The following is a 26,846-nucleotide window of genomic DNA, read 5'->3' on the forward strand; positions in this document are numbered from 1 at the left end:
CTTTAAACGACTGTTAAAAAGAGTTCATTTATTCGCGATGCCGGCTAATGATCGATAGGTTGCGATGAATTTGATGAACAAAAATTATCTTCAGTTATATATACAGGCGTCCCCCGAGTTACGACCCCCTCGAGTTACGACGATTCGCAGATACGACGATTTTGATTTTGACAGTTAAAAGTTGTCATTGACAAGAAATTGATGTATTTTTTTGAATTTCTGGGCTGATAATCGTTATACACACATTTCCAAAGATTCCACAATTACCCTATATTGAATATCTATATTGTGTACGGCTTTTAAAATATAATTATTACATTATCGAACATTATTTCAAATAAAATGCACGATATCATAAATTCCAACTCTTCAAATTCGGTTATAAACTTAGTATTCATAGATATTCGACATACGACTTTTTCGACTTACGCCTTGCTTTGGGACATTTTTTCGGTCCCAAATACAGTCGTATCTCGGGGGACACCTGTATAACTCGACCCAGGAAACAAAAATTTCATGAAATGAATAAAAAATGAACCAAAATGAACTATAGTGACTTTGAAATGAACAAAAATGAATTTCAACGGTCCCCCAGCTAAAAATGAACCAAAAACCTGTTCATTGGTGAATCATTGGACAGAATGAACTATCGATCGTCATCGATCGGTCATTGGAAACCGCCTCAGTATCGCGGCCACGGTCCATGCAGGGCTTGAATCTAACACGGGAATATTGTCCATACAAGTTGACGATAGCACCACGAGACTGGTTCATCCGTACCATTTCAATTCTAATCAGACAGGTTAGAGTTAGAACTTGGAACGGATAGCATTCTGCATCATTCCGTTTGCTTTGTTGCAGCAGATCATAATACTCCACACTAAGCTGTTTATGTCAAATGATGATCATGAAAATCATGATCTTTTTGCCCAAAACTCGTCACATTCCTTCAGCTAGAGATCGCTTTAGACTAAAATTTGGCGTCGATGTTCGGCTTTGCTTTATTCGTAATTGAAGAAATCATGTTTTCAGATAGAGAAAAAATCCAAACAAGTGATTTGATTCCTTATCGGAGGCCTTGATGGTTGGTACACTTGTAATTTATTGTATCTACTTTGATTCTCTCATGTGTTGTGCATTCGGATGTGTTACCGTTTTGATCTAGTATCTGCCTTTCAAGTCCATTGGTAATAAATCAAGCTATTTCTTTATGCTTCATGTTATTTAAGTATTTTACTCTAAGAAGCATTCCAGTACGCAAATCCATTGATACAATTGATACATTGAAAAATAGTTTTGTACTCTCATTTCCTAGTTTAAAGTTTTTTGTTAATTTTATTATTTCATAAAAAATGAGAATTTTTCTTTCTTTCGTCAGTTTTAACGTTCGAATTTAATGTTTTATTACATTCTCTTAGATTTTTTTTAATTACCACTAACTGTTGTCAATTTATTGCACTGTCTATATTAAATACGAGCTGTACTTTTCTGTCAATTAGATAAATTAAGCTGAAGATAACCGAGTAATGAAAATATCGTGATAAAAATCTCACAACCATTTGTGTGTCTCACAACCAACAAAATCATTCATTTTAAGATCTTAAAATATGTAGCTTGCAAATGAATAAAATCTCGGAAATTCGGATGGTCTCATTTGAATTTTAACATAAACATGTATTTTTATATTAAACTGCTGGCACCACGATCTATCTCAACTTTTATCATGGAAAAAGTGTAGAAACCCCATAAACTTATGTCCCAATTTGTGTTAGTTTGAATTTTGTCTTGGTATAAACAATTAACACACCACTGTAACACATTACTCCTTACGCTCAAGGACGCAGCAGCCCACACACCCCACCGGCACTGACCTGTACCAGCGGCCATGTCACGCGTGGAACAATTGAATACTACCGAAACAAGTGAACGAGGGGTTGCTGGCACTTCCATTCATTTCCATCCACCCTGGGCCAAGGAAAAAAGGGCAAGGAAAAAGGTAGGAAAACACGCACTACACTCCTAACGAGCACGAGTTTCCCTACACAGACGCAGAAAAGTGCGGCAGCGACGAGAGAGAGAGAGAGTGAGGGAGCGACAGAACGCTACTGGGCATGAGTGTGTGCAAAAACGAGACACCCAACCGGGCGAGGGAAAGGCAGCAAAATCCCGAGGGGGAAAAAACAAACGCCACTGATAGGACGCACACTTCGAACGCGGGTGCTCACCGGGCCTGCCTGTCTAGAAAAGGGCTCGGAAAAGGGATCGGAAAGTGTGCGCACACCGAACGGAGCGGGAAAGGGAAAACGGTTGCAAAGCGTGAGCGAGAAAGGGAGAACGAAAGCGAGTCCTTTTATTTTTGTTTGCTGCCGGTGCCGGTTGGTGGTGTTATAAAACTTTTCAACCCTGCCAGCCGGGTGCGTATTTGGTGTTCGTTACCGGTAGCGTACGGAACGGTGCGCGGAGCGCGTGTGTGTTTTTCGATTTTCCACTCGAAGCTTACAGTTTGAAGAGTTTTCCCCGGGGCGCACCAACTATGCGCCAGTCGGTGAGGATAGTGTAAATGACGAATGAAGAATACTAAGCAAGCGTGTGCGCTTATTTTGTGTGTGTGAAATAGTGTTAGTAAATAGAGCAAGCAACACTAATTGTAGTGCCTAACAGTGACATTATGGCTGGATGATCGTAGCCGTACAAAGTGTGTTCTCAGTGTCAGAGATCCTGGTCGTGCTGTGTCGTGTCCCTGCCCCCCCGAAGAAGCTGTGCCCCACCGTACAGTATGTCCTCGTACTGTGGGTTTGACGATCGTTCGTTTGAAGACTTCGACGAGTACACGTCGGAGGACAGTGGGTTCGAGAAGAGCTACGAATCGTGCGCGGGAGACCTTTCGTTTGCCGGCTGTCTGCAGCCCGCACCGCGCAAGCTAAACTTCGAGCATGTTGCCATCCCACCGCAGGTCGTCCCGGCTCCACCGGTGGGAGTGCCGCTAGATATGCTGCACCCGGACCAGGACACGCTACCTCCCGCGAAAAAGCGTGGCCGACAGTCGCTCCGCGACAAGGCGACGATGGCAGCAGGCAACAAACAGGACGCTGCCGGATCGTTCTGTCCGTCGCTTGGCGTACAAACTTCCACCCCAGTGAAACCGGCCCCCGGTGCGGAGGGCGAGATGGAGCAAAAGCCCAAGCGCAAGTACGCCATGGGCAAGAGCCGCATCACGCGCAACCGCAGCCCCACGCAGGTGATGCGCATCAAGCGGGTTCGTCGCCTGAAGGCGAACGATCGCGAGCGGAACCGGATGCACACGCTGAACGAAGCGCTCGAGCGGTTGCGGCTAACGCTGCCCACCTTCCCGGAGGACACCAAGCTGACCAAGATCGAGACGCTGCGGTTTGCGTACAACTACATCTTCTCGCTGGTGCAGCTGCTCGATCTCGACGGCTCGATACAGCTCGACCTGGAGAAGCTGCAGAGTTTGACGCTGAGCGGGGAGCGCATCAATAAGGAGCTGTTTGACGCGATGTTCATTAACCCACCGCCGGCTGGGCAGCACCATCACTGGGGAGCGGCCTTTACGGCGGGAGATTTCTACAGCAGCATGCAGCAGTACGGTGCGGTCGTTGGAGGGACCGCCCCTGGGGAGCTGGGATTGCCGGCGGCAACGCCTCAGACGGGACAGTTTTCCAAGCAAAACTACAACCTATTCCGTGGTGCCTTCGATGCGGCCTGCACTGTACGGTCGCCAGCAGTGGGACAGCAGACGGGACCGTACCCAGCCGACCCGTATCCTCACCAGCAGCAAGCCCGAGTGCAGCCAGTTGCGTCGCAGCATCAGCTCCATCATCATCACAGCGGTATCCGGCAAGCGAGCTCGATAACCCCAACGCCTTCAAACGTACAGCCTGGGCAGGGTTACACGCGCGATGCTTACTACCCTGCGGCGAATGGAATGACCGAGTTTGGACCGGTAGCAGCCTGTCCAGACATGATCGGTCGACAGCAGCAGCAGCAGCAGCAGCAACACCAGCAGCAACGTCACTCACCTCCCGGAAGCGTCCCCGGGCAGACGATGCACTACAGCAGCAGCTTCTACAACCAGACGCCACCGTGGCGCGAAGGCAACGGGGACACCCCGTACACTGCGCTCGATTCGGGCATCTTCGACGACTTTGGAGGGGCTGCCGTTGCGTAGGATCGTTTTTCGGAAGATCGTTTGTTTTTAGTTTAAAAAGGTTTAAACACGACAGACAAACACACACGGTGATACAAGCGAGCAAGTGTTTTAAAAAGCAATTCTAGACGTACAATAACTCTGTAGGATAGGCTTCAAATCACGTTGTTTTTTTTTGTGCGGGGGTGGCGATAGAATTGCGATTGTTTTGCCGGCACTGTAGTCACAAAGCAATGGCGATTTTATCCCAAAACGTAGTTATCGGTCGTAGTTGTCAGGCATGTTTCGTTTGTTCAATCGTTTGCATCGATCTACAACCACGCTGGAACGAATTACGAGCAGCAGTACCTTTTCTGTTGGTGAATGTTTATTGTTTTGTTTTTCTTCTTAGGTTAATTTCATCTTTGTTTTCTCTTATTATTAGTATTTTTACATGTTTTCTCTTATGTTTTTACCGTTTCTGATGTTTTCCAATTACTTTCATGTTTTTAGATACTTCTTCAAGAATCTTACGCAGACTTTGATGTTTATTTTCCTATGATTTTTCATAACTCACTCTTCACTTTCACTGCACCGCTTCTAATTCCTTCCAGAATGGTTGTCCCTTTCGTAGCAATAGACATTTTATAAAACTCTTATATTCTGTTGAGTAAACAACTTGGTTTTCCTCACTTAGCAGTCTCATTTTTTGAGCGAGTGAGGCAAACCGATCTGTTTGCTATCTTGTGAGGCATATTCCTATATTTTAACGCAACGATGGTCTGATTGAACTAGTCAAGTTAGTGAAAACAAGATAAAGTAGTCGTATCACAACAAGCCAACAGGGAGTCAACAGGCAGACGATTTTGGCATGACATTTACACCATTTTGCTGTAAATCTCCGCTCACAAATCGACGCCTACTGGACCGATTTGATGCATTAAAAGGCGTTCATTTTGCTGCTTCAAATCGATCCCTTCTGTTTTGATGGTCCTGTTTGCAACATTGCCTTCATGAAATACAAAGCCATAAGTATATATATACATACATTAGCATACACTGGACCAAAACTGGAGAGTTATAGCTAATAAGTGCTCTTCGATGAATCAGGTGCCCGTGGGAAACTTTTATCCATATACACGAGTAGGTAAGCAATACATTTTTAACGCGTTTTTAGTGAGTGCAGAGTAGAAGAAACGAAGTGAAATAAATTGAATAATAAAAATAAAACACCGGTTAACGGCAACCATTACCAAAATGCAAAAAAAAAAACAATGCGTTTCGTATCAAGTGAAATCTCTCTCGCATGATGACCTTATTATGGGCTTATTATCCTAGCTGTATCTTGTTTTTGCTTTCAATTTTAGGCGAATAATTTGTGAACCGTTCTAATCGGCTGATGCCAATCGCAATGTCACGCGATTCGTTTTGCGCATTAACACACGCACACACACACACACACTCTTAACTCCACTGTTCCAGCGTGGCCAGGCGAGTCGCCACCCCTCCGTAAAACCCCGGCCACAAAAGCTGGGGTAGTGCCACAATGTCCAAACAATGACTTTGAATCGTCGATGAATGGGAAGGAAATCAAACATTCATTGCGCTTGTCACCCGCTAGAGGTGAGCGAACGGCTGAAGGTACATTGGGTTACGGGTGGCTGTAAGCAAGACAAAGCAGGCGGACACTCTCCCTCAGCTTGCTGGATGTGTGATCCCGGTGCCTGGTCCCTTTAAATCTGAAACCTGTCCAGCAGCAACTGCAGCAGCGGCAGCAGCCAAACGGCTCGAACTCAAATTTCAACGAAGCAAAAACTCCCCAATTCATCACAATTACCCGAAGCAAACAAACAGTACAAAACGTCATCCGATCGGGTTTGCGCACACAGCTTCGAGGGGTCGATTTAAATCACAGGCGCACACCGAGCCTGCTGGTCCTGTCCCGAGACAGCACGAGTGACGGACAAGCGCCAGCAGACGCGCTTGGTCCTTGCGGGTCCTTGTTTCGTTCGTTTTATCCCTTTTCGTCTCTGCATCCCTTACTTGTGTCTTCCTTTCTCTCTCTCTCTCTCTATCACCTTTCTGCCCTGTCAAGCGGACGCGAATTATGCGAATAATCCGCCGTTCAACACCTCGGGGGGTTCTCGGGATCGGGACTAGAATGGCTCGAGCCAAGCCCGGCCCCTACCTAAACCCGACGGTGCTGCGCTTTCTCGAGGGTTTTTGCAATTGAATGTGCTTCTCTGCACTACTACTATTATTTTTATAGCCATTGTGTTCGTCCCCGTTGTTCAACCCCCGGGGTGGTGGATAAAGCATCCCTCGCGCTCGTTAGACAGCGTGCGCGCGCGAGCGCACTGCGGACCAGCACATAAATCTCGCTCTCTCGTCCTTTCGCTCTTTTTTTTTGAGTCCTTTCTCTGGCGCCCGTCCCCGTGACAAACTGGCTAAACGTAGCTGATTGATGATACCCGTTCCGTTCCATCCCTTCTACACTGGGTAACAGTGCTGCTTGTTAGCTAACTTTGTTAGCCAAGGGAAAAAAACGGCCACTAAACATTGCTTTCAGTACAGTAACAGTACAACACATTAGACAAACTGTCCACTGCTGCAACGACGTTTCCGACGGCCGTCATGAATAACCCACCTGTGGTGTAGATCGTTAACGTTCCGACGCCCTTCCGACATGCTGACAAAATCAGGCAAATCCTAATTGCACTGCCTGCTTTGCTAGCATTCGCTTTCGGAAGTATTGATGATTTTTCGACAATGCTTGTGAGCGGATTCTTCATCAATCAACGAATCGGTTGTGATTGCCCTCACTCCAGTCCCGGACACGACCTACTCTAACGCTCCCATCATGTGGGACGACGCATTATTCATGCTTGAAGTACATTTTGCAATACATGAATAATTTATAAAGGGTAAAAAGTAAAAGTGGTTTGAAAAAACATCGAATTTTTCTGTGACAGGATGGATTGTTCCGTGTCATTCTCCTGACATGTAAGAGACAGTGCGCATCCATTGAAAGTTACAAGTCTTTAGACAACAAACTAGAAAACTGGAAGTGGATTATGTATCAAAAGTCTCGTTAAGGAACACAAAAGGTTATTTTTGTACAGGTACAGACTAACTCAATAAATTTGCAAAATGTTTTTCAGTCATGCTTGGGCTTGCAAAATGGCCTTCAAATCGCTTTAGCTGCTATTGGAAGTGTACAACTCTTGGCATGTCCATGCAGCTATTTTTATCATAGACACCCTTTCACGTACCTCATCTTTAAGGACACTGGTAAACCCATTATAAGATTCTGTACCTTCCAGCATACAATTTGATTCAAATGTGATTCAAGCCTGTTGGACTATGTTCCACCTTCTTCCGTTATACGGCAACGGGCCATTTTCAGTGAAAATAGGGCTTAACTAGCAAAAAAAAAAGAAAAGGACCAAATCCATTTACAAACAATGTGTTAAACTCAACCTTCCGTTGGTTATGGTTTTGCTTTCCATCCCTAGCCGGAAACACAATGCACTGTTTGAGAGTCGGAACGCATTACAATCGCCCCCGTATAATTTTGCCATAACCTATGGCAAACCACTGCAAGGCGGTGCAAGACCAAACACACGCATACTAAAGCCTTGCGAACGGCTGAAAGGTAGCCCTATGTGGTGCAGCACGTACGCAGGACAAATCAAATATTGGCATAATTTTTATTACCCTTCGCGTCCAACCAGATCGCAGCGGGAAGCAGTGCCGACCATCACGACCATCACCACCACCACCACCACCACTGGTCGTAAAAATCACCGTTTGAAGTCTTTAGTGGCCGATAGTGACCGATGCAAGCTTTGTGACATAATTGGTCCGCCTTGCTTGCCCATCAATTTGGGAAGGTTCCACCGTTGTTCGGTGTGTGCAATGTAATGACGCACTAACGGCTTTTGCGGAACAATTGCCAGGACATTCGGGACATATAGCTCGGGACCCAAGCAAGCCGATTGAGGCGTTAACTGCTTTGATTGTTTAAAGAGCAGGGTTTAAACTGCTTTTCAACGTTTCTGCAGAGCCATAAAACCGGTACGGGGCTGACGTTTACGATTTTCCCGATCGGTGAGTTTTTAGTTTCGCGATGTCATCTTCCGATAAACTGGGTCAAAGGCCGAATCATCGGTCGACAGATGTCGACCACACCATTGCTGCAGAGTGGTTTTGAAGCCTAGTTGATAACTATGCATTCGCCATGTTGTAGGCGCAAACAGCAAAAGGGTTCATCTCGCGGGTAGATCCGCTGGACGACATGTGAAATAACATCACCAACCACGTCGTTGATGATGGTTAACCACATGAAACCACAAGTACCCTGCTGCTGCAATGTTTATTTTGCTCAACGGCATTAGATTGGCCGTGGTGTTGTGTGGGTAGCGGTAATGCAACAGATGGAACTAGATTGCATCAAGCGGTGGCAGTCAAACGAATCCTTTCGCGCGTAATGGTTCAGCTGAAGTGTTTGCTGAAGTGGAAATGTAAATAGAATAACATCGTAGTGCGAATAGTGTTGCGTTTTATATTTAAAAAACAGACAGGGAGATGTTTTGGAAATTGTATAAGGGAAGTACGAGATTTTTCAATACATTTGGCACAGTTAACACTGAGACGATTGAGACCTTAAGCGGTCCTTTGGAATATCTTTTTGAAGGATCATTTCACATTCATTGAACTGCAGGGTTTTGAATGGTTAGGTCATCCTATCCTTTCCAAGTATAACCCCATACGTTACAGGCTACCTTTGTCTGTATGTACTAGATTTATTAAACATTGAACTAGTATGCTCTTAGACTACAATTCCTAGAGTTGTTCATTGTTCAATTCTTCTTCAGTTCAGTTCAATTCTTGTAAAATTAAATTTACAACCTTGCGAGCTGCTTGTTGTTAGTTTTCCAGAATTCTCGCCATAGCGGACGAAGACATGCATATAGACACGTGTTTAAGTGCTACATTCGATTTTTAACGATTCCTCCTCAGTTTTTGCGACAAAATTGTTGAAATAGAGCTTTTGCATCATGTTGGTCCATAAAAATTCGATAGGACGCAGCTGGGCGATGTTGGACCGGTTTGGGGATTGGGGGTGTCATATTAAAAATCGCCTGAAATGATCGCATTGAGTTTTGGCGCCATTGCTTGCCGCTGTGAAGCCATTAGACGTGATTTCTGCTTCGTGGTCGACTTCCCGGCCCAGCAAACGCAGGGATGTAGCCACTTGTCCCAGGATCTTCATTTTCAGCTTCCTTTAAAACCTCAAGACGCTAAGGGTCATCAGCTACTCAAAACTGAGATTTATTTCTAATAGTGCCAAGATGTTGTAGATACCTCAACAGGCTTATACGACGTTCACAGACTGCCACACGGAGTCTGTTTTAGACGCTACGGGTTGCCGTTCTATGATCCCGCACGCTCCTGAACGAAGGTGCTTCACTCTTTCAATTCAATTAACATGCCTATGTAATGTAATGTTTTTACCTATGTAATAGGTAAGCGTTCGAGCCTAAGCCCTCTTAATGCGTTTGCAAATAAACCAACAAGTCAGGAGTAATGTATTATTGCAAGATTAAATTCCGGAAAAGAAATTAGTGACAAAAATCAATCAAAAATCATACTAACCCAATAATTGCAAAAAGAGCGAAGAACGTGTGCTAATAGCCTTAAAAACGAAAGAAGAACAACGTAATGTTTTTTAAAGCTTGGTTGTAATTCAAACAGTTTTTACTGTCTATCAATTAATCATATCAATAAATCGGAAAATAATCAATCCACTTTATTTTAACCAATCCAACACACAAATCCCTCTACAAAGTTGTCTTAAAGCTGTAAAACCTGCAAACATCAAACTAAAAGTCAATCAATCACGCGATAAAAAACATGACATTACGCTTTAAACATTTTAAAACAACAAACAAACAACCCACACTCCCGGTTTACATCGACATGATTAAAGCAATTTTGATTCGATTCGACCGACACGCGATACAAACACACACGGTACAACAAAAAAGCTCTAGTCTGCCACACTGCCACTCTGATATCCCGTGAAAAAAAGGGGGAAAAGAAGGGAACCCGTACCGTAGCGAAAAAGCGAACCAAACCAACAGGAAAAACGGCCAACACTAACCAACTAATCCTATCGGCAAACACGTTCCGGCTGCGGGAAGGGTGCGGCTGCGTATCGCTACGCTGCCAATCTTGCGAACGATTAGTGGCTGCATCCTGTGGGCCAGCATCTCTGATCTGCTAATTCGTGTGCGTAGGAAATCATGATTGACATTAGGTAAATAGGTAATGAATGCATTGCCGCTGTACGCCGTAAAGTACGGGTGCGCTATTTGCTACCCGCTTTTTATTAGCATTTAATAGCGCTCGGGGCCATTTAGAGCCCATTGCCGTGCCGCCATCATAGGGTACCGGGGTTTGTTTGCATTCTTATTGGAGCGTCCGGGTTTTTTCTTCTTACAGTACAATTCCTAAAAATACAAAATGCCCACGGTTTCCACGGAATAAACGGTTTCCCATTTCCTAGCCGGCAAAAAAACAAACGAAACGAAATTGAATTTTCTTCCGCATCTCTGCAGCTGTGTTAGAAAAAAGTATGAGGCAAAGAAATGGCTCCTATAATTAACCGTGGCCAGCTTCCGATGTAGCTGCGTCCTTCCGTCTAGTTAGCCTTAAGCTATAAAACAATCTTCCACTTAACCGGTAGCCCCGTGGGCAAACGCTGGCGGACCCTGCAACGAATCGCGTACAGCGCAACGACACTTTTCTACATCTACTCTTGCTTGCTCTGCTTTGCGCCGGGAGGCCCGTAGGCGTTACCCGGTGTAAGGCCCCGTAAGGCACACGGAACTGCTTCCCATTTCCTGCCACCATCAGCACCGTTCATTTCCGTTCGGTGTAAGCAGATTTGGCGTGAAATTTTGGGCCGCCCGCGCGCACGCATCAAATCGGCACATCCTGTGCAGAGCCGTGGCAGCTCGAGGGCACATTTGCATCCCTGCTTCCCTTTCCCGTTTTTTTTATCCCTTTTCTTGTGAAAGCGCTCTAAAAATATGTTTTAAAACAGAACAGTTTGTACCGAACTTTCCAATCACATTGCTCCTGGGCCCGGGTTTCGTAAATCGAACCTTACAGTGCGCAACGAATCGCTACCACAATCGCGTCGAAGTCCTTTTTCGTCCTCCTTATGCTATGCGTTTGTGTGTCAACCGCAACCAATGTGATCACCACCACCACCACCACCGTGCGTCACATGTTCACTTTCATGCTATACCATCCCTTCGCGCGTTTTCCATTTCACCCGGGGGATCGAGATTAACACAACGCCGAAGGGAAGGATAGCAAACCAAACCGAACCAAAGCGCAAAAAAAGGCCTCGGAAAACCATTCCATCAAATTAGCTCCTATCGGATTACGCCGCCGACGGGTGGGTTAGGAAGCGGGCCAAGAGGTAAGCCGGTATGTAACATGTGACATTGGACAAGCAAACATTGACGGGCCTCCGGTAAGTAAACAGCATTTAAATTCATTACAATTTCGATTGGAACGTTCCGAAAACGGTCCCTGCCGCCGTAACCACACAAACGATAAACTGCTCCCGGAGCGGTACGTTCCGATTGCGGTGGTTCTGGTACTGGTACTGCGTGCCATGTCTGGCGGAACGAAATGCATAAAATTTCACGCTCTTTAAACAACTCAATCACATCTTGCCCTCGCTTGCGTGGGGGAAAATGCCGATATTTTGTACCAAATGTTTGTAGGAGACTCCGATGCATCAAATTGAATTATTTACCACCAAAACCCCTTCAAGCCAATTAAGGGAGCGGGTTGAGCCGGTTTACTAAAGCACGTGGCGCCTTGTCACTGTATTAGAACGCAATTTAAGCGGGGACGCATCCGTACGTCAGCTTTGGTTAATTGTTTAATCAACGGTCCTGATTTCCGCGTTCGCACGTGCCACCGCACCGGTCGGCACTAGACCACAAGGACACACGCTAACCGGTGAAAGAACAAACAACATCGGTCACCCTCTCAAGAGGTTGCAGTTGCGCGGACAATGGCACGTGCCGGCGCCCACTTGTTGACGCGTGTTGTCACTTAGAAGAAGAAGCGACTTCATCCGCCCGCCCGCCTGCGCCTAAGATAGGAGGAGGAGCAATACAAAAGGGACGGAAATCGCTTCGCCACCTCCCCAAAACCGGCCTCCCGCCAGGAGTGTGCGCAAAACAGTCGAGCCGCCATCGCGGGGATCGCTTACCAGCGGGCACGTGGCAGCGTGAGAACAAGCCGTTGGCCTGAGGAGTGATGACGCAGCGGCATGAAGTGGCTTTCCGGCTTCCGGAGGAAGTGTTGTTGGTGTATAAAAACGGGTAAATTTGTTTGCGATTTGTTTGGTGGGTTTTTTTATGTTGTTGTTGTTGTTGCTTCTGCCGCCTGTCATTACGAAGAGATTATTTTGGCTTTCATCGCTTGCTTTAACTAATAACACTTCGATGCACGCGTGTGGTTGTTTTGCGCGAGGCGTGAACGTTTGCGCGTGGCTTATTGGTCCCGTGGGAAATGGGGAAAGTGTTTAGTGCATATGAGCGTTTGATGCAACAATGATGGACTAAATTTTTGACAGATGCTTGAAAGGGATATTATAGAATGCTAATTAAATTAAGAGCAATTTCATTTACAGGCGAAAATGAGTTGACAAATATGTTGACATGTACATTTACATTTTCTGGTTGTTCTTGCTGAAGCTTATGCCATGTTATAACATGAGTTCCTGGAGAGCTCATGAACAAACAGAAAATCATGAAAAAACAATGTCATTTACAACAACCTATACGTCTCAGTCGGTCTCGTAGTACAGTCGTCAACTCGTACGACTTAACAACATGCCCGTCATGGGTTCAAGCCCCAAATGGACCGTGCCGCCATACGTAAGACTGACTATCCTGCTATGGGGGGATCAATAAGTCACTGAAAGCCAAACCCACAAGTAGTGTGGTACAGGCAGGCCTTGACCGGCAACGGTTGTTGAGCCAAAAGAAGAAGAAGAAGATACGTCTCCCAGAGACATATAGGTAGGTACAAGACACACCAGAGACTGAGAAAAGACGACATTACTGCAAACTATTTACTCGCATGCCTCATGGAGCTAACGGAACATACAGATAAGAACCGGTTTCTGAGCTCAAAACTTAACCGAAATCTAACAAAAAATGACCTCATTAGCAAGAAGTCGTTAACCAGCAGTCTAGAGCATTTCCAAAGACAGTATTGGCTTTCATTTTGAGCTCTCGAAACTCGCTGTGCCTTTCTTTGCCGTTTGGAATTTTTGTATTCCAGGGGGACGTTAGTTGAAAACAGAAAGGAGCGTTTGGGTTCGATGACTTGCGAAGTTATGCTAAATATCGGAAGTATTTTCTTCTTACTTGGCGCAACAGCCTTCTTTGGTCAAAGGTATGCCTAAGCTATTAATGATCTTGGCTGTCTGAATGATGGACATGTTGATAGGTCTTGCACGCTGATGACTGTACCACGGGACCAGTTGTTATCGTAATTATAAACACACGATAATCAGATCTCGATTCGATATATATAGCAAGGAACCTTGTACTTTACATCTTCTATATGCTCGGATAATTAAGGTATCAACATTGAGCTATATCTGATGACCTCCCGAGAGTTGCAGATTGCATAAAGTCGAAAGGAATCAAAAAAAAAAAAAAACGAAAGGAATCATCGACACTTCCACACCTATTCGAAGCTCTCGTACTCTCGCAACTCTACCGGCCTTTTACCTTTTTGCCCATTCCAACTCCCCAGTGTCCCGTGATCTCAGCGGTACCTTTCGGCTTCATGTCCTTCCCACCGGGTGCACCGTTCTGGCCGGATGGCACTTAATAGCTACCGTACTTCGCACTTCCCACGACGAACTCTCCAGCTGTGTGCGCATTGTTACGGACAGTAGTCTTATGGCACCTCGCCACAAACACCTCTTCGCTGTGTTCAAAGTGACAATGTTTATGAGATTATCGACCGGAGGAAGCAACCGCAACTAATCCTCCGCGCTTGGGAGAAGGTGCGATGTGCTACCTGATGTCACCAGCAAGGACCTACTCACCACTTCCACAGGACATACCTTTTGTCCGTTGGTGTCGTTCCGTTTTTTCTTCTCTTTCTTCTTCTTCTTCGTTTTCACGCCGCTATTCCCTGTTGCTCGAAACAACAGCAAAAAAAAACATGTCTGAAAGTGAAAAACCGTTGACACTGCGAGGTCCTCTGGCACACTGCTGTGCGAGCACTGCAGAAGAGAAAAAAATCACTTTCCAGCTAAAAAGTGCTCGTTCCACACAACTGCACACAAACACACACACACACCAATGCCACACGCGCGTGCTGCGAACAAATGCTACCAACATGGTGTTTCTGCCCAACACGCACAGATCTAGTTGGCGTGATAAACGTTAAACGTCACCTTCCGGTGGAGGTCCTGCAGGATTCCGTCAAAGGGTGCCGAAAACGACAACAAAAGCAAACGAAAAGCTGGCAAGCTCCAACGGAAAGGTGTAAAAGTCACCCGTTCTGTCGGCGTATTAAGCCATTACCAACGGAGGCGGAGGTTCCCAACCGAACTCGGGGACCGTGCAGCCAAGCGGAACCTGGTGACAGCTGCATTTGCATAAATCGCATCCACCTCAAGGTAAGGTCCGTTTACATCCAACATCGGCCCCATTTGTTGTGTTTCCTTTACCGACGGTACCGGACTTCCTCCGTGATTTGGATCACAGCGGCAGCGATTGTGACCAAAAATTAATTATCAACTCTCACACCTCTTCCTATGCCGCACCTCTTCCCAAGCGTCGTATCCTGCTGCTGGCACGCGCTGCGGAAATGCGCTGTGTTGCCAGGGAAAATCCCCTCGACAGATGCATGAATTGCTGGTGTGCTGATCGCGCACAATCGCTTGGCAATAGCATGGGGATTTTTTGCGTGCAAAAGTCCGTTTGCTCTAGTTTTGGGATCGATTCTTTTTTTTTGGGTTATTTTGAGGTGCTTTTGCACGAGAAATAAATTGCACTGCTTTTGTGTTTAGTTTCAGGGAGGTTTTTTTTCTCGTGTGCGATGGATATTGCTGCTAAATCGCTTGCTGTTTTGTTCCCGTGGAAATCCCGCCGGGAGTGTTGTGTGGATTAGGGTGTACGTGTGGGACGACTTGGTACTGCACTGTCGTAATCGTAATTGAATGTAATCTTTTTTCTAGTAGCGCCATGTAACGATTAACGATCGTAAAGAAATATCCAGGGGACCTATTCCGGGTGTGCGATTGATTGATTTACGCTACGGAAAAGGAAGTTTCGCGTTTCGCTCCAAACGTGTACATTTTTGATGGCAAAGCTGTACGAAATCTGTATTTATCCATTTTTCGCAGTGTGAATATGAAGCTAAATTTTTTCCCGCTCCGAACATTGACCGCCATACGCCTGAAGACTGAAGCCGTCCGAACGGTTGGAGTGCTCTTCCGGTTCCGGAAATATTTACAAACAATTGTGCCCTCTCGACTTGAACCGATGCGTTACGAGCACGTTGCGCGCCACTCAACTCCGGGCCCAGCGTAACAACTCTAGTGGCCTCTTGATAATCTATCATCATACCGGTTCTACCTATCTCTCTACCTGTTTTACCTCTTAGCCGACCCTATGATCGAGGCGATGTTTTTTTTTATATGGACCTAGAAAAAGGACCCTAAAACCACGCTGTTGGAGGGATTTGCTTGAAGTGATGCAGAGAGAAATAAAAAAAGAAGTAAAATGATACTTTTAGCCTTAATGCTTACCAGCAGCAGACACGATCTCGATAGACCGAGATCGGTACATTTGATAAGAGATGTAGAACATCAGGATTCGATTGATGCCGATTGGCACGTGCAGACCCAGCAAAGAATGGGTTCACCTTGCTCTTGGAACTGTAGCTTTGAAAAAAAAAGAGCAAAAGAAATCGAACACCACCGTTCAGGATTTTGGCTGATTTACTTCCGTAATGGTTGCTCCGAAATCCGCGGATACCTGTTGGCGGAAGAAAGGCGTACGGAAATGATTGCTACTCGTGCCTTTAAATGAACTGCACATTTTTAACGCCACAATTTCAACGGATTGCTAACGGAAGCGTAGCCATCGAAATTGAGAGGGGGGAAAAACCTCATCAAGCCTCATCGCCACAGGATAGTAAAAAAAATATGCGCAACGGCGCATGGCGAAGGGTGCCCGCGGAAGTAATTTAATATTTTCGATTCAATGCAAAGCACCGTGATACCGAACGACCCATTCCATGTACGCCCCTCACGGGCGGTGGTTAATGCTCGTGCGGCTGGCGATATGTAACGTAACTCCAATTGAATTTTGCAACCCCCGGCAAGTAGCGCCCGTTTTGCCCATAATCATTATCGTATTCTCATCTTGCAACGGCAACGAAACTTGTATGAAAACCGCTGCTTATTCCCGCTATATCTAGGGCCAGTGGAGAGTCGCAAGAGGTGGCTGGTGGCGGCGATGCTAGGAGTCCCTTGTGAACACGATACGGATCTGATTCGATCGCCAATCGGTGTGTGTAATTCGGGCCTAAATGCATACAAATGCACTGCGGCAGTAGCTGTAAACGTTTCTAAGAAGTGCCGATCACATTTAGGAACAATGTAATGGTGGGGTAGTGCGGAAGCCAGAGGTTTCGAGCGATGTGAGTAATACGAGATAGAAATGCGGTCGATTTGCTCACTTTATTGTTTCATAGACATTACTTTAGTGTAAGAAGAATTTCATATGTATGAATTAGTTGCAGTTTATGTTTTAGAAAGCGCAGTACAACAATTTACTTTAATTTATTTAAACATAAAGGACAAAACCGCAAAATAGGCATGGATTCGTTATGGCTTCGTAGTTCCGGTGCTATAAACTTTTTATGGTAAGCTAACAGATGCTCTATTCTTATGTTTGTTTTATTTTTATTTTTTACTAACGATGTATGCTCTTGAAGATAGTGAAAATTATAAAAAATACTCTTTATCGTTTCTAAATGTTAAAAAACCCACAATTTATGTCTAAGCTATCTCATTTTGCACAATTACTAACAGCTTTCCCATAAAAACAGAGAGAGAGAGAGAGAGAGAGAGAGAGACGAGCCCTGCAACAACAAACAGCTGTCAGCCGAGTGTGATTGTGTGAATGTGAATTTGTTTTCAAATTTCCCAACACTAGCAAAACAGTACGCGCGTACGCACCGAAATTGTGTTTTATTTGTAGCAAAAAGTGCATTGTTTTGTAGTTTTTCGGTATTGCGGAATAGAGCTGGCTTTTGGCCGTTGGTGAGCCAGCAGTAAACCATTTTTTTTAACTGAGCGCCTTTCCAATGTCAACGGTATGTGTTATCTTATCGCCGATTGCAAGCGCTTCACCCATACACGTGATCTACGCGTTAACGAACAGCCAGCGGCGAGCCAGTAAATGCATTTAATAACAATTTGCACGATTGCAGACACGCCGCCAGTTCGTATTTAGTAGCCGTGCGTAGCGCATCGTCGACCCCTGGGACCGGACCGTCAGTTTTAACATCATCGTCATCAATAACAATAACGACACCGTCATGGCCAGTGGTGCTTTTAATCGTGTGCTTTCCATCCAGAGCCACGTCGTGCATGGGCATGTGGGTAACAAGAGTGCCGTATTTCCGCTGCAGGTAGGTGTGGTGGGTGTGTGGGTGGGTGCGTGTTGTTGGGGGCAGGAAATCTCAAAACAAACTACCAACGCTCTCGATGTTTTCCCCTTCCAGGTGCTTGGGTTCGAAGTTGATCAAATCAATTCGGTACAGTTTTCCAACCACACCGGCTACAAGAACGGGTTCAAGGGGCAGGTGCTAAATGAGAAGGAGCTGGCGGACGTGTATGCCGGGCTTGTTGACAATGATTTGCACAAACTCTACACCCATCTGCTCACTGGATACGTGGGCAATCCGGCATTTCTGCGCGAGATCGCATCCATCCTGCGGTCGCTTCGCGGTGTGAACGAGAAATTGATTTACGGTACGTTGTGGGACGGGGCTGTTGTATGCGCACAGCACTTGGGAGACGAGTCTATATTTAGATAAGCGATGATAGGCAGTGGAGGAGAAGGCGGATGGCGTAGAGACAGAGAGCGAAGTGGAGGAACCCGTTTTTGCAACATTGTAGCACATTGTATGATGAGCGGTGTTTAGTTACTCTCTTTTTCTCCCTCTCTCACTCTCCCTCTTTCTATCTTTTATTTTGTAGTATGCGACCCGGTAATGGGAGACGATGGCATAATGTACGTGCCGAAGGAATTGCTGCCGATCTATCGCGATGAAATTGTCCCGCTTGCTGACATCATTACGCCGAACCAGTACGAGGTGGAGCTGCTCACCGGAAAGCAAATCAAGACCGAGACGGACATCTGGGACGCGGTGCAATGGTTCCACGAGAAGGGTGTCCAAACGGTGGCCATCTCGTCGTCGGAGCTAGGTTCGAAGGACACACTGCTGGCGTACGTGAGCAATCGCACCGCCGCCGCCGGTACGGAAAAGTACCGACTGACCATTCCAAAGCAGGGCAACAATCTGATCCGCTTCACCGGCACCGGAGATCTGTTTGCTTCGCTCTTTTTAGCGCACTCGGCCCTGACCAACTATGACGTGGGCGCTACACTGGAGCGGGCCATCGCAACGCTGCAGGCGGTGATCGCGAAAACGCTCAGCTTCATCCCGGAACCGGTGCTGCAGGGCAAGGTGCCGGTAACGTCTCAGCAGCGCGAGCTGAAGCTTATCCAGAGTAAGGCCGACATCGAACAGCCGAAAATTACGCTCAAGTGTGAAAAATTGTAAGCAACACTTAGGACCTAGGCTCTGGACGATCGTAACGGACGATGAACGTATTTTATTCACTATGTGACGATTGTGACAATATGTTGTGTATGTTGTGTTTGTGAACATGTGTACGCATTCAATGGTAAACGGTACTGGGAGTGTTTAAATATAGTAACTGTGAAACGACACGCAGCGTGTGGCTTTTATTTTATTACATTTATTCCGATGTGTGCATTTTTCTTTTATTCAGAAAAAAAAACAAACAGTTAAAACGTATGGCCTAAACAGCTCTGTCCATTTGTAATCTAAATAAAAATAAAACGGAAACATGGCAATGATAATGAATTGGAAACTTGCAACATTGTTGCACTAAAAGAGTGATAAGGAGCACAATCCAATAGACATTTGTTTGCTCGTTCTTTATTCGTGTTGTTTTCCATTGATAAACCAAAACTGTAATTGTTCCCTTATCTTGTGGTGCAGTTTGTACAAAGAATACTTATAATTTGAATGAAGCGTCTCATCTCAAGTAAAACATGATTTCTTTACTTTGAATCGAATGGTCTTTGGATATTTAGATACTTTAAAATACTATAAAACATTGACTAAGAAATGTGCAAATACTATTCATGTTACTTTTCAATATCATTTTTTGGGTAAACTAGTTAATTTAAGGCCATGTTACAGGGTGCAGACACCAATTCATAATCTTTTCTGGTTCAAGAACTGCTCATGACAGAATGCCTTACCTGAACCTGATAATGAACCTATAACGGTCCAAGAACCAATACTGTACCCATACCAATCCAGGAAACAATGCTGGCCATACCGGTCCAAAAACTGATGAAGAACTCATACTAGTCCTGGAACCTATCATGAACCCATACCGGTCCTGGAGCCTATCACGAACTCATACAGGTCCTGGAAACTGTCATGCACCCATACCTGTTCTGGAACCTATAATGAACTCGTACTGGTTCAGGAACCTATCATGAACCCACACTGGTCCTGGAACCGATCATTATTTCATTTCATTTCATTTCATTTCATTTCATTTATTTAATCCAATATCCGCCATCAAGGCTAAATAAAACATCTCATCCCATGCTGATCCAGAAATAGCTTACAATTTCATTTATTTTCAAGAACTGTACCTATATCTGTTCTGATGTTCTGATCTGATTCGGATTCGAAATGATACTTAGACTTGGTTCGGTTATGTATCTGATACAATTCCAGTTCCAGTCGACAAACCATACCCGATAGTAAATGTGCAGCGTAGCGTAGAAAATTGCGAAGGAAATCAGCATAGGAATTAGCGTAAGAATTAGCATAGGAAATAATGTATAACAATTTGTATAATTTGAATAGTGATTAAAACCACCCTTTTTGGGATTCATGTTCCTAAAATTATTTATTTTTTCTGTTTGTTGCATGTTCTTTTCATACAAAAACGGTTTCCAGGAATGTTAGCACCCCAAAATTGTCAAATTCAAATTTGACATTCTTGACCCGAAGCAACAATCGTACAACCTTCCCGCCAACCGAGTGCGTCAAACCGAAACGTCAGCCACACTGACGCAGACGCAGAGAAAATAGACACAAAAAAAACGTAACACAAGCAAGCAGCGAAACGGTTTTGGTTTCGGCATCGTAAAGAGGGAAACAAATCGTTCGCCGTTGTTTGTGCCCAAATTTAATTTCGTCCGTTTTTTTCCGTGTGTGTGATTTTAAGTTTTCCAAGCCCTGCCCTCACAGCGACAATGAGCGGTACCGTGATGCTGTTTGCCTGCTCCAAATGCTTCTCACGCCATCCGTTCGAGGAGTTGTCCCCGGGCCAGCAGCTTTGCAAGGTAATGTATGCGTTCGTTTCCGTTCGTCCTCGCGCTCGTTCAATTATGGCGCTTTTAGGCGGGTGAAAGTGGATGGTTCGAGGTGCGATCCGTTAAGCCAAGCAAGGAAAAGAGTGACTCTCGCGGTTAGCAAAAAAAAAAAAACGACCTCTAGCCTACGCAGAAAGTGAACACTGACGCCACCCGACGGCCGAGAAAATGGCATCCCCATTCGCTTTGTGGTTCCGTTAATGCCGTTGCTGGCAGCGGTCAATTGTGAAACAAAACGATAAACATAATCGAATTGTACGATCGAGCAAAGTTAATTACGCCTCAGCGAGCTCTCATCCGCAGAGAAATAACCCCTTTTTTCCCTTTACTTGACAAGTGGTAAAAAGTGGCTATGTGTGAAAGCGTCATACCGAATGGACGAGTGTGTCTGTATGTGCGTGTGTGTTTGCGTGTGTGTGCGTTCTCATGCGAGAGACAGAGAGCGAAGGGCAAGAAAATGTTCGCGAATTAAAGTTCACACACTGTGGCCGTGAAAAGTGCTAACCGATGCACCGAGCGAAAATTTCGCTTTTCTTTTGCTTGTGATTAACCTACCAACGACACCACGAGCCACATCGACACTCACACACACCCACACGCAAGCATTTGCATGTGAGAATGTTTAAACGCACGGCATACTAATGATTTCCCTCCCTGTTTTCCACTTTTGTCTCTTCCCTCCCCCCTCCGCTTCCGTTTCTGCCCGGTAATATATAGGACTGCCGAGGATCGTTTCCGGTGGTGAAATGTACCTACTGCCGCTCGGAGTTCCAGCAAACATCCAAGGGTAGCACGTCAGCGATCTGCCGAAAGTGTGAAGCCAACGTGAAGCAGTATGGAAAGCCGTCCGCCTGCGAGCTGTGCAACATCATTGCCGCCTTCATCGGATCCAAATGCCAAAGGTTTGTTTTGTTTGAAACAATCTCGTGCGTTTAGAAGCGTTCTTTGTTGCTTTGCTCTTACACCCTTGTGCTCCCTTCCAACACAATATCCTTTCCCCGCTGTTCATTATCCCAACATCACGCTAACGAGCATTCGAGGGTGGGAAATGGGTTTTTTTCTTAACGGTTGGTACAGAGACCAATTTTCACTTGTTGACACATTCCTTTCTTACCAGAGATTGCCATAAAATTTGTGTGCTTTTTTTTGAAAAAAAAAAAAAAAAAGATTAAATTAAACTGTTGCTTCCCCTTGGCAGTGGCATTCAATGAACTTGAACAAGGATTCCCTCTATTGCTCATCATTGCATTGTTCAATAAATTTTCCCCTCGCTCCTTCCTATTCATCCCTGCACAAGGCTTAAAGTCGTTCCTAGTTGTTGCCTTTACTATGGCAAAAAATACACAAAACCAAACAAACTGAACTACCTTCCGCCATAAAAAAAACACATGAATCCTTCAAGAAATCGTTTGATTATGACGCAAACATATTTGTACCATCCTCCCCCCCGATTAGGTGTACAAACTCCGAGTTAAAATATGGACCAGCAGTAACGTGCGATCAGTGCAAACAGCGATGCGCCTTTAATAGGCCCGATTATAAGGTTAGCATGGCAACATGGTGATACAACCCGCGACTCTCAGAGCAGCTGCCCACTAGATCGAGTCAAAATCGCCCGAGCTCCCTCACATTAACACACTGACCCGGTGGTGTGCCGTTGGTGGTGACCGTGATGTGTGGTGATGGTGGTGGTGGTGTTGATGATGTTGATGGTGGCTCCAATTTACCATCAGGTGGCTCTTGCGTAGAGTACGCGGAGGCGCCCGGTACCTCCTCACCTCATGAGCATACACGACACAACTGTCACAGAGTCACGGAACGAAACGGATACATTCACGCACGCACGGACACGCGGCCGAGCTAATGTTGTGTCGCTAGGCCGTGCGAATTGAAAACACAGAAAAGCGCACCCTGTACTCTTGCAAGCAAAATGGCGCCAAACGATCCTATTACTCCTGCTTTGGCTTAAACATGAGGCGATGAATAGATATAGGAAAGATGCTAATGTTAGGCATACTAATTTAAAGATGAAATGTACAGAAGAATTCTACCGTTAAGTATTATAGGAACGAATTGTATTAAGCAGTCAATTTAAAATCATTCCATTCTTCAAAAGCGACGTGAAATTCTATATTTAATTAAGAAACAGTTAGGAACGGCACTTCATTGTAAGCTGCTTTAATTTGATGTACATATAATTTATCAAAAAAGACTGGAAGAGAAGCGAATATTGCTATCAATGGTTTATGGAAAAACTTATAAACAATAACCTCATAATAACAAGTAGCGTGTGTAAGTTAAAAAGTATTATACTGCCTTTTTCGTATAGGACATATGTTTTACCACGAAATAGGAATGTTAAAAATAGAAAGGATGCTAGTCAGAGCCCTTTAGACGAGATTACAGGAAGCAGATACTTTGTAAGGATTACGAGTAAGGACTTAAAAAACAAATTGGCGATGCAAGAAGATCAGTGAGCAAAGATAGACGTGTCAATTCACCATCATTAACACTAGATGACCTATTACAGTGGAGTAGCCTATTAGATTGGTCAAACTTATAAGACGAAATCGATTCCTATTCGAATTCCAAATAAGATTACAATTCCGGGCGCTTAGTACTTAAGAAGACTTTTTCTTCTTCTATTTGGCGTTACTTCCTTCGGGACTTTTAGTACCGCTTAGCCAGTCCTTGCTACAGGGGACGATCCATTCTAGGATTATAGGAGTTCATTAAGATGTCTAGAAACCCTGTATAACACTTGGCATGTTCGTGTAGGTCGCTGCGCTAAACAAGTAGTAGTCCTAGATAGGAACAATGTGTTCCAGCGGGGATTAAAAAATATATAATTAGGTACGATTCCGTGGGTCGATATCTATTCAAGTTGGAAATAGTATAGCAGGAAGATATCGTGCAAGTTTCAGTTATCCAGCGAGAGACAAAGCCACATGAAAGCAAAACTCCTCCTAGGAAATTGTTCAGAAATGTAATAGAATCAAAGCCTTCATTCGATTCGATTAATCTATGCTATGCTAATAGGAGGTTAAGATTAGGGCGATCTTTAAGGACATTTGCGATCAGGCTTTTGCCAAGTAATCTTTAAAATGTTCTATTTTCCCATTAATAATCGCTTAAATGTAGTATCGAAGGTAGTTTTGCGTCATAGTCAAACGAATGGTTCTTAATCAACAATCTTGATGCTTCTCTTCTATATAATGTATAACTTGTTGTGATACATACAATAATTAATAGAAAAACTTTCGCATCATAATTAGAACTAACAAACAAAAAAAAAAAAACTGGAAGGATAAGAACCTGTAAGGAGTTTTCATACGAAGCGGAGTTGGTTTCGTTTGGCCAGATGTTGAGTTTGTTGGCGATACTTCCCAAATCCTTCCTTTACCTCTAATTTCCATTCCACGCTTTGGCTTCACATTTAAATCTTCTCTCCCTAAGAAATCGTACTGAACTGCGTTCTACTTTTGTGTATCATTTCTCGTGCAGGTTGATGGTAAGCTGCTTTGCTGGCTGTGCACGCTGTCCTACAAACGTGCGCTCACGAAAGCCCGCCAGGTAGAGAATGAACGCCGAAGGGCCAAAAAGCGCGCGGCAGAAGGATCTTTCCCGCCCCCACTGGGCGGAAGCGGTGCGACCGGTGGCAGCAATGATCGGCGCGACCGAATGCACGGTGACAAGGTGAGCAACAGCGGTGGCGGACAGGGCAACAGTGGAGGGGGAGGAGGAGGAGCGATGAATCTACCGGGCGGTGGCGGTGGAGGTATGTCCAGCTTGCCACCGCTCGGCGATCTGAACATGAGCCTCGGACCGATGGGTGGCGTCGGGTCTGCCGGTGGCACCGGAGCCGATCGCATAGACAGCGGTGGTCCTGGAGGCGGTGGTGGTGGCGGTGGCGGTGGCGGCGGTGCTGGAGGTACTGGCGGTGGCGCCCGGAACGATAACGGCAGGCACGCGTCCTCGAACAAGAAACCGCGCGCCGATACGGGTAAAATGGTACCGGATATGCCGACCGACAAGCTGCTGATGAAGAGTGCCAACAGTGGCAACAGCGGTGGCGGCGGAGGCGGCAGTGGCGGCGGGTACGTGGATCCCCACAGCTCCGACCATGTGATCGCGATGACGCAGCTGAAGGAGACGATAGCGACGCTGCAGCGAAAGCTGAAGCAGAAGGACAGCGTCATACTGGAGAAGGAGAAGGAGATCAGTGCCTGGAAGGGGAAACACTTTCACCTCGAGCAGGAATTGATGAAGAAGTATAAAGACATGGAGAAGAACTACGAGTTCAAGGTGGACGTGCTCAACAAGAAGCTCAAGGCGCAGCTGCTCGAAATAGCGGCCCTCTCGAAGGCGGTGAAAGAGCGGGACGACAGCAAAAAGAAAAAGGTGGTCAGCTACCTGGCGACGACCAAGCTGAGCAAGGTCAGCAAATCGTCGGGCGATTCCAAGGACAGCTCGGACAGGGAGAAATCCTCCTCGACGATCGGTCGTAGCGGTGGCGGCGGTGGTGGTGGTGGAGGTGGTGGCGGCGGTGGCCGCAACCGGATGCTTGACGATGACGACGAGGAGGAGGAAGAGAACGGTAGCAACAAGGAGGACAAGGAGAACGACAGCGAGAAGGGATCGGATAAGGGTGGGTCCGGGCGGAACACGCCGCGCGACAGTGGCAAGGACAGCCCGCGCGATGTCGATTCGGGCAAGGAAAGCCCGCGGGAATCGGACAAGGAGGAGGAGAGCGAGAAGAAAGCATCGAAACTGGCCACCGAACAGCAGCAGCAGCAGCAGCAGCAGCCGCAGCAGCAGAATGAAGACTCACAGAATGACGCAGAAACACCGATGGAAGAAGGGTACGAGGAGCAGCAACAGAAGGCAAACAAGAGCAACGGTAGCTCGACCAAGGACGACGACGACGACTCGGACCGGGAGGAGGAGAAGGACGATCGGCGCAGCTCGGACCGCGGCTCGGACGATGGCTCGGAGCAGGGCTCGGATCGTGGCTCGGAACGGGGCGGATCGGGCCGAGGCTCCGATCGAAGCGACAACGAGTCGGACAAGGAGAGCGATCGGGACGATCATTCCGACAAGGGCGGAAGCGACAAGGACAGCGACCGGGAAGGGTCGAACAGTGGGTCCGAGAGTGATCGCGATTCGGACTAGACGCAGGAGCTTGTTGGTGCGTGCGTGCGTGCTGGGCTGCTGGGGTGTTGGGTGGTGCTCCATTGTTGACAAGGTTGTCCCACAATTCGTCGAATTGTGACAGACCGCTAACTGACTCGCACCAGGCGACGGTCAGCCTTTTGCTCCATTTATTTTAACACTTTATTTAAATTATATCCAATTGCAACATTATTGTGTGCAACACATTTTTCCATCTAATTTGCCGAATGTCCCTAAACTGAAAGGGGCTGGGGAAAATTCATTTCTATCTCATCTAGTTGACCAACGATTCCGTGAGCCGGCACTTCATGATGGGTGTTTGGGCAAACGGTATCACTTTTTTTATATGTGGGTACATGTGTTTAGTCTAATTGTTCTGTGTCTTGGTTGGACACAGCCTGTAAGCCATTATTATCGTACCGTGGCCCGTCTCTGTGTTTTGCGATGAAGCCGTTCAGGGGGAAGGTTTATCGTGAAATTTTAATTGTAAAGCAACTACTCTTATTAAGCGTCCACCATCACGCCGTCACAACCACAATCGAGAGAGCATGATCAATATTAAGCGCGGTTAGGCGTTGTTGGTCTCGACGCCGCCTTTGAACGCGCATCAATCCTTTAAAGAAAAAACAAACACACAAATGTGTATTGCGCTGAATGTGAACAAATAAAGTATATTGAAAACACACGTGTTGTCGCGACTCGCGTTGCCTCTTCTGTAGGAGCGAAGAGAAAGAAAAGCG

General features: G+C 45.9%; 3 protein-coding genes and 1 long non-coding RNA gene across 5 annotated transcripts; all 4 read left to right on the forward strand.

Moving 5' to 3' along the window:
• Positions 1-2,424: 2,424 nt before the first annotated feature.
• LOC121594470 (basic helix-loop-helix neural transcription factor TAP) lies at positions 2,425-5,535 on the forward strand. Its single transcript, XM_041917734.1, has 2 exons — positions 2,425-5,294; positions 5,515-5,535. The coding sequence occupies exon 1, from the start codon at positions 2,777-2,779 to the stop codon at positions 4,187-4,189; it is 1,413 nt and encodes a 470-aa protein (XP_041773668.1). The 5' UTR covers positions 2,425-2,776; the 3' UTR covers positions 4,190-5,294; positions 5,515-5,535.
• A 9,119-nt stretch (positions 5,536-14,654) lies between these two features.
• Positions 14,655-15,999, forward strand: LOC121593466. The gene is made up of 2 exons (XR_006004781.1): positions 14,655-14,885; positions 15,615-15,999. It is a non-coding gene; the product is annotated as an uncharacterized LOC121593466 (long non-coding RNA).
• A 1,400-nt stretch (positions 16,000-17,399) lies between these two features.
• Positions 17,400-19,237, forward strand: LOC121594040 (pyridoxal kinase). Its single transcript, XM_041916908.1, has 4 exons — positions 17,400-17,593; positions 17,711-17,911; positions 18,005-18,254; positions 18,483-19,237. The coding sequence occupies exons 2-4, from the start codon at positions 17,819-17,821 to the stop codon at positions 19,067-19,069; spliced, it is 930 nt and encodes a 309-aa protein (XP_041772842.1). The 5' UTR covers positions 17,400-17,593; positions 17,711-17,818; the 3' UTR covers positions 19,070-19,237.
• A 1,380-nt stretch (positions 19,238-20,617) lies between these two features.
• LOC121591971 (keratin, type I cytoskeletal 10) lies at positions 20,618-26,791 on the forward strand. Of its 2 annotated transcripts, XM_041913101.1 has the most exons (4): positions 20,618-20,904; positions 21,652-21,836; positions 22,390-22,477; positions 24,439-26,791. In XM_041913101.1, exons 1-4 carry the CDS (start codon positions 20,815-20,817, stop codon positions 26,104-26,106), a joined length of 2,031 nt encoding a protein of 676 aa, XP_041769035.1. In that variant the 5' UTR covers positions 20,618-20,814; the 3' UTR covers positions 26,107-26,791. The 2 variants fall into 2 exon arrangements, with proteins under 2 accessions (XP_041769035.1, XP_041769036.1); XM_041913102.1 differs by lacking the exons at positions 20,618-20,904; positions 22,390-22,477 and having other exon boundaries at positions 21,738-21,836.
• Positions 26,792-26,846: the final 55 nt, after the last annotated feature.

This window comes from Anopheles merus, chromosome 2L (assembly GCF_017562075.2).
Source record: "Anopheles merus strain MAF chromosome 2L, AmerM5.1, whole genome shotgun sequence".
In the NCBI taxonomy this organism is placed as follows: domain Eukaryota; kingdom Metazoa; phylum Arthropoda; class Insecta; order Diptera; family Culicidae; genus Anopheles; species Anopheles merus.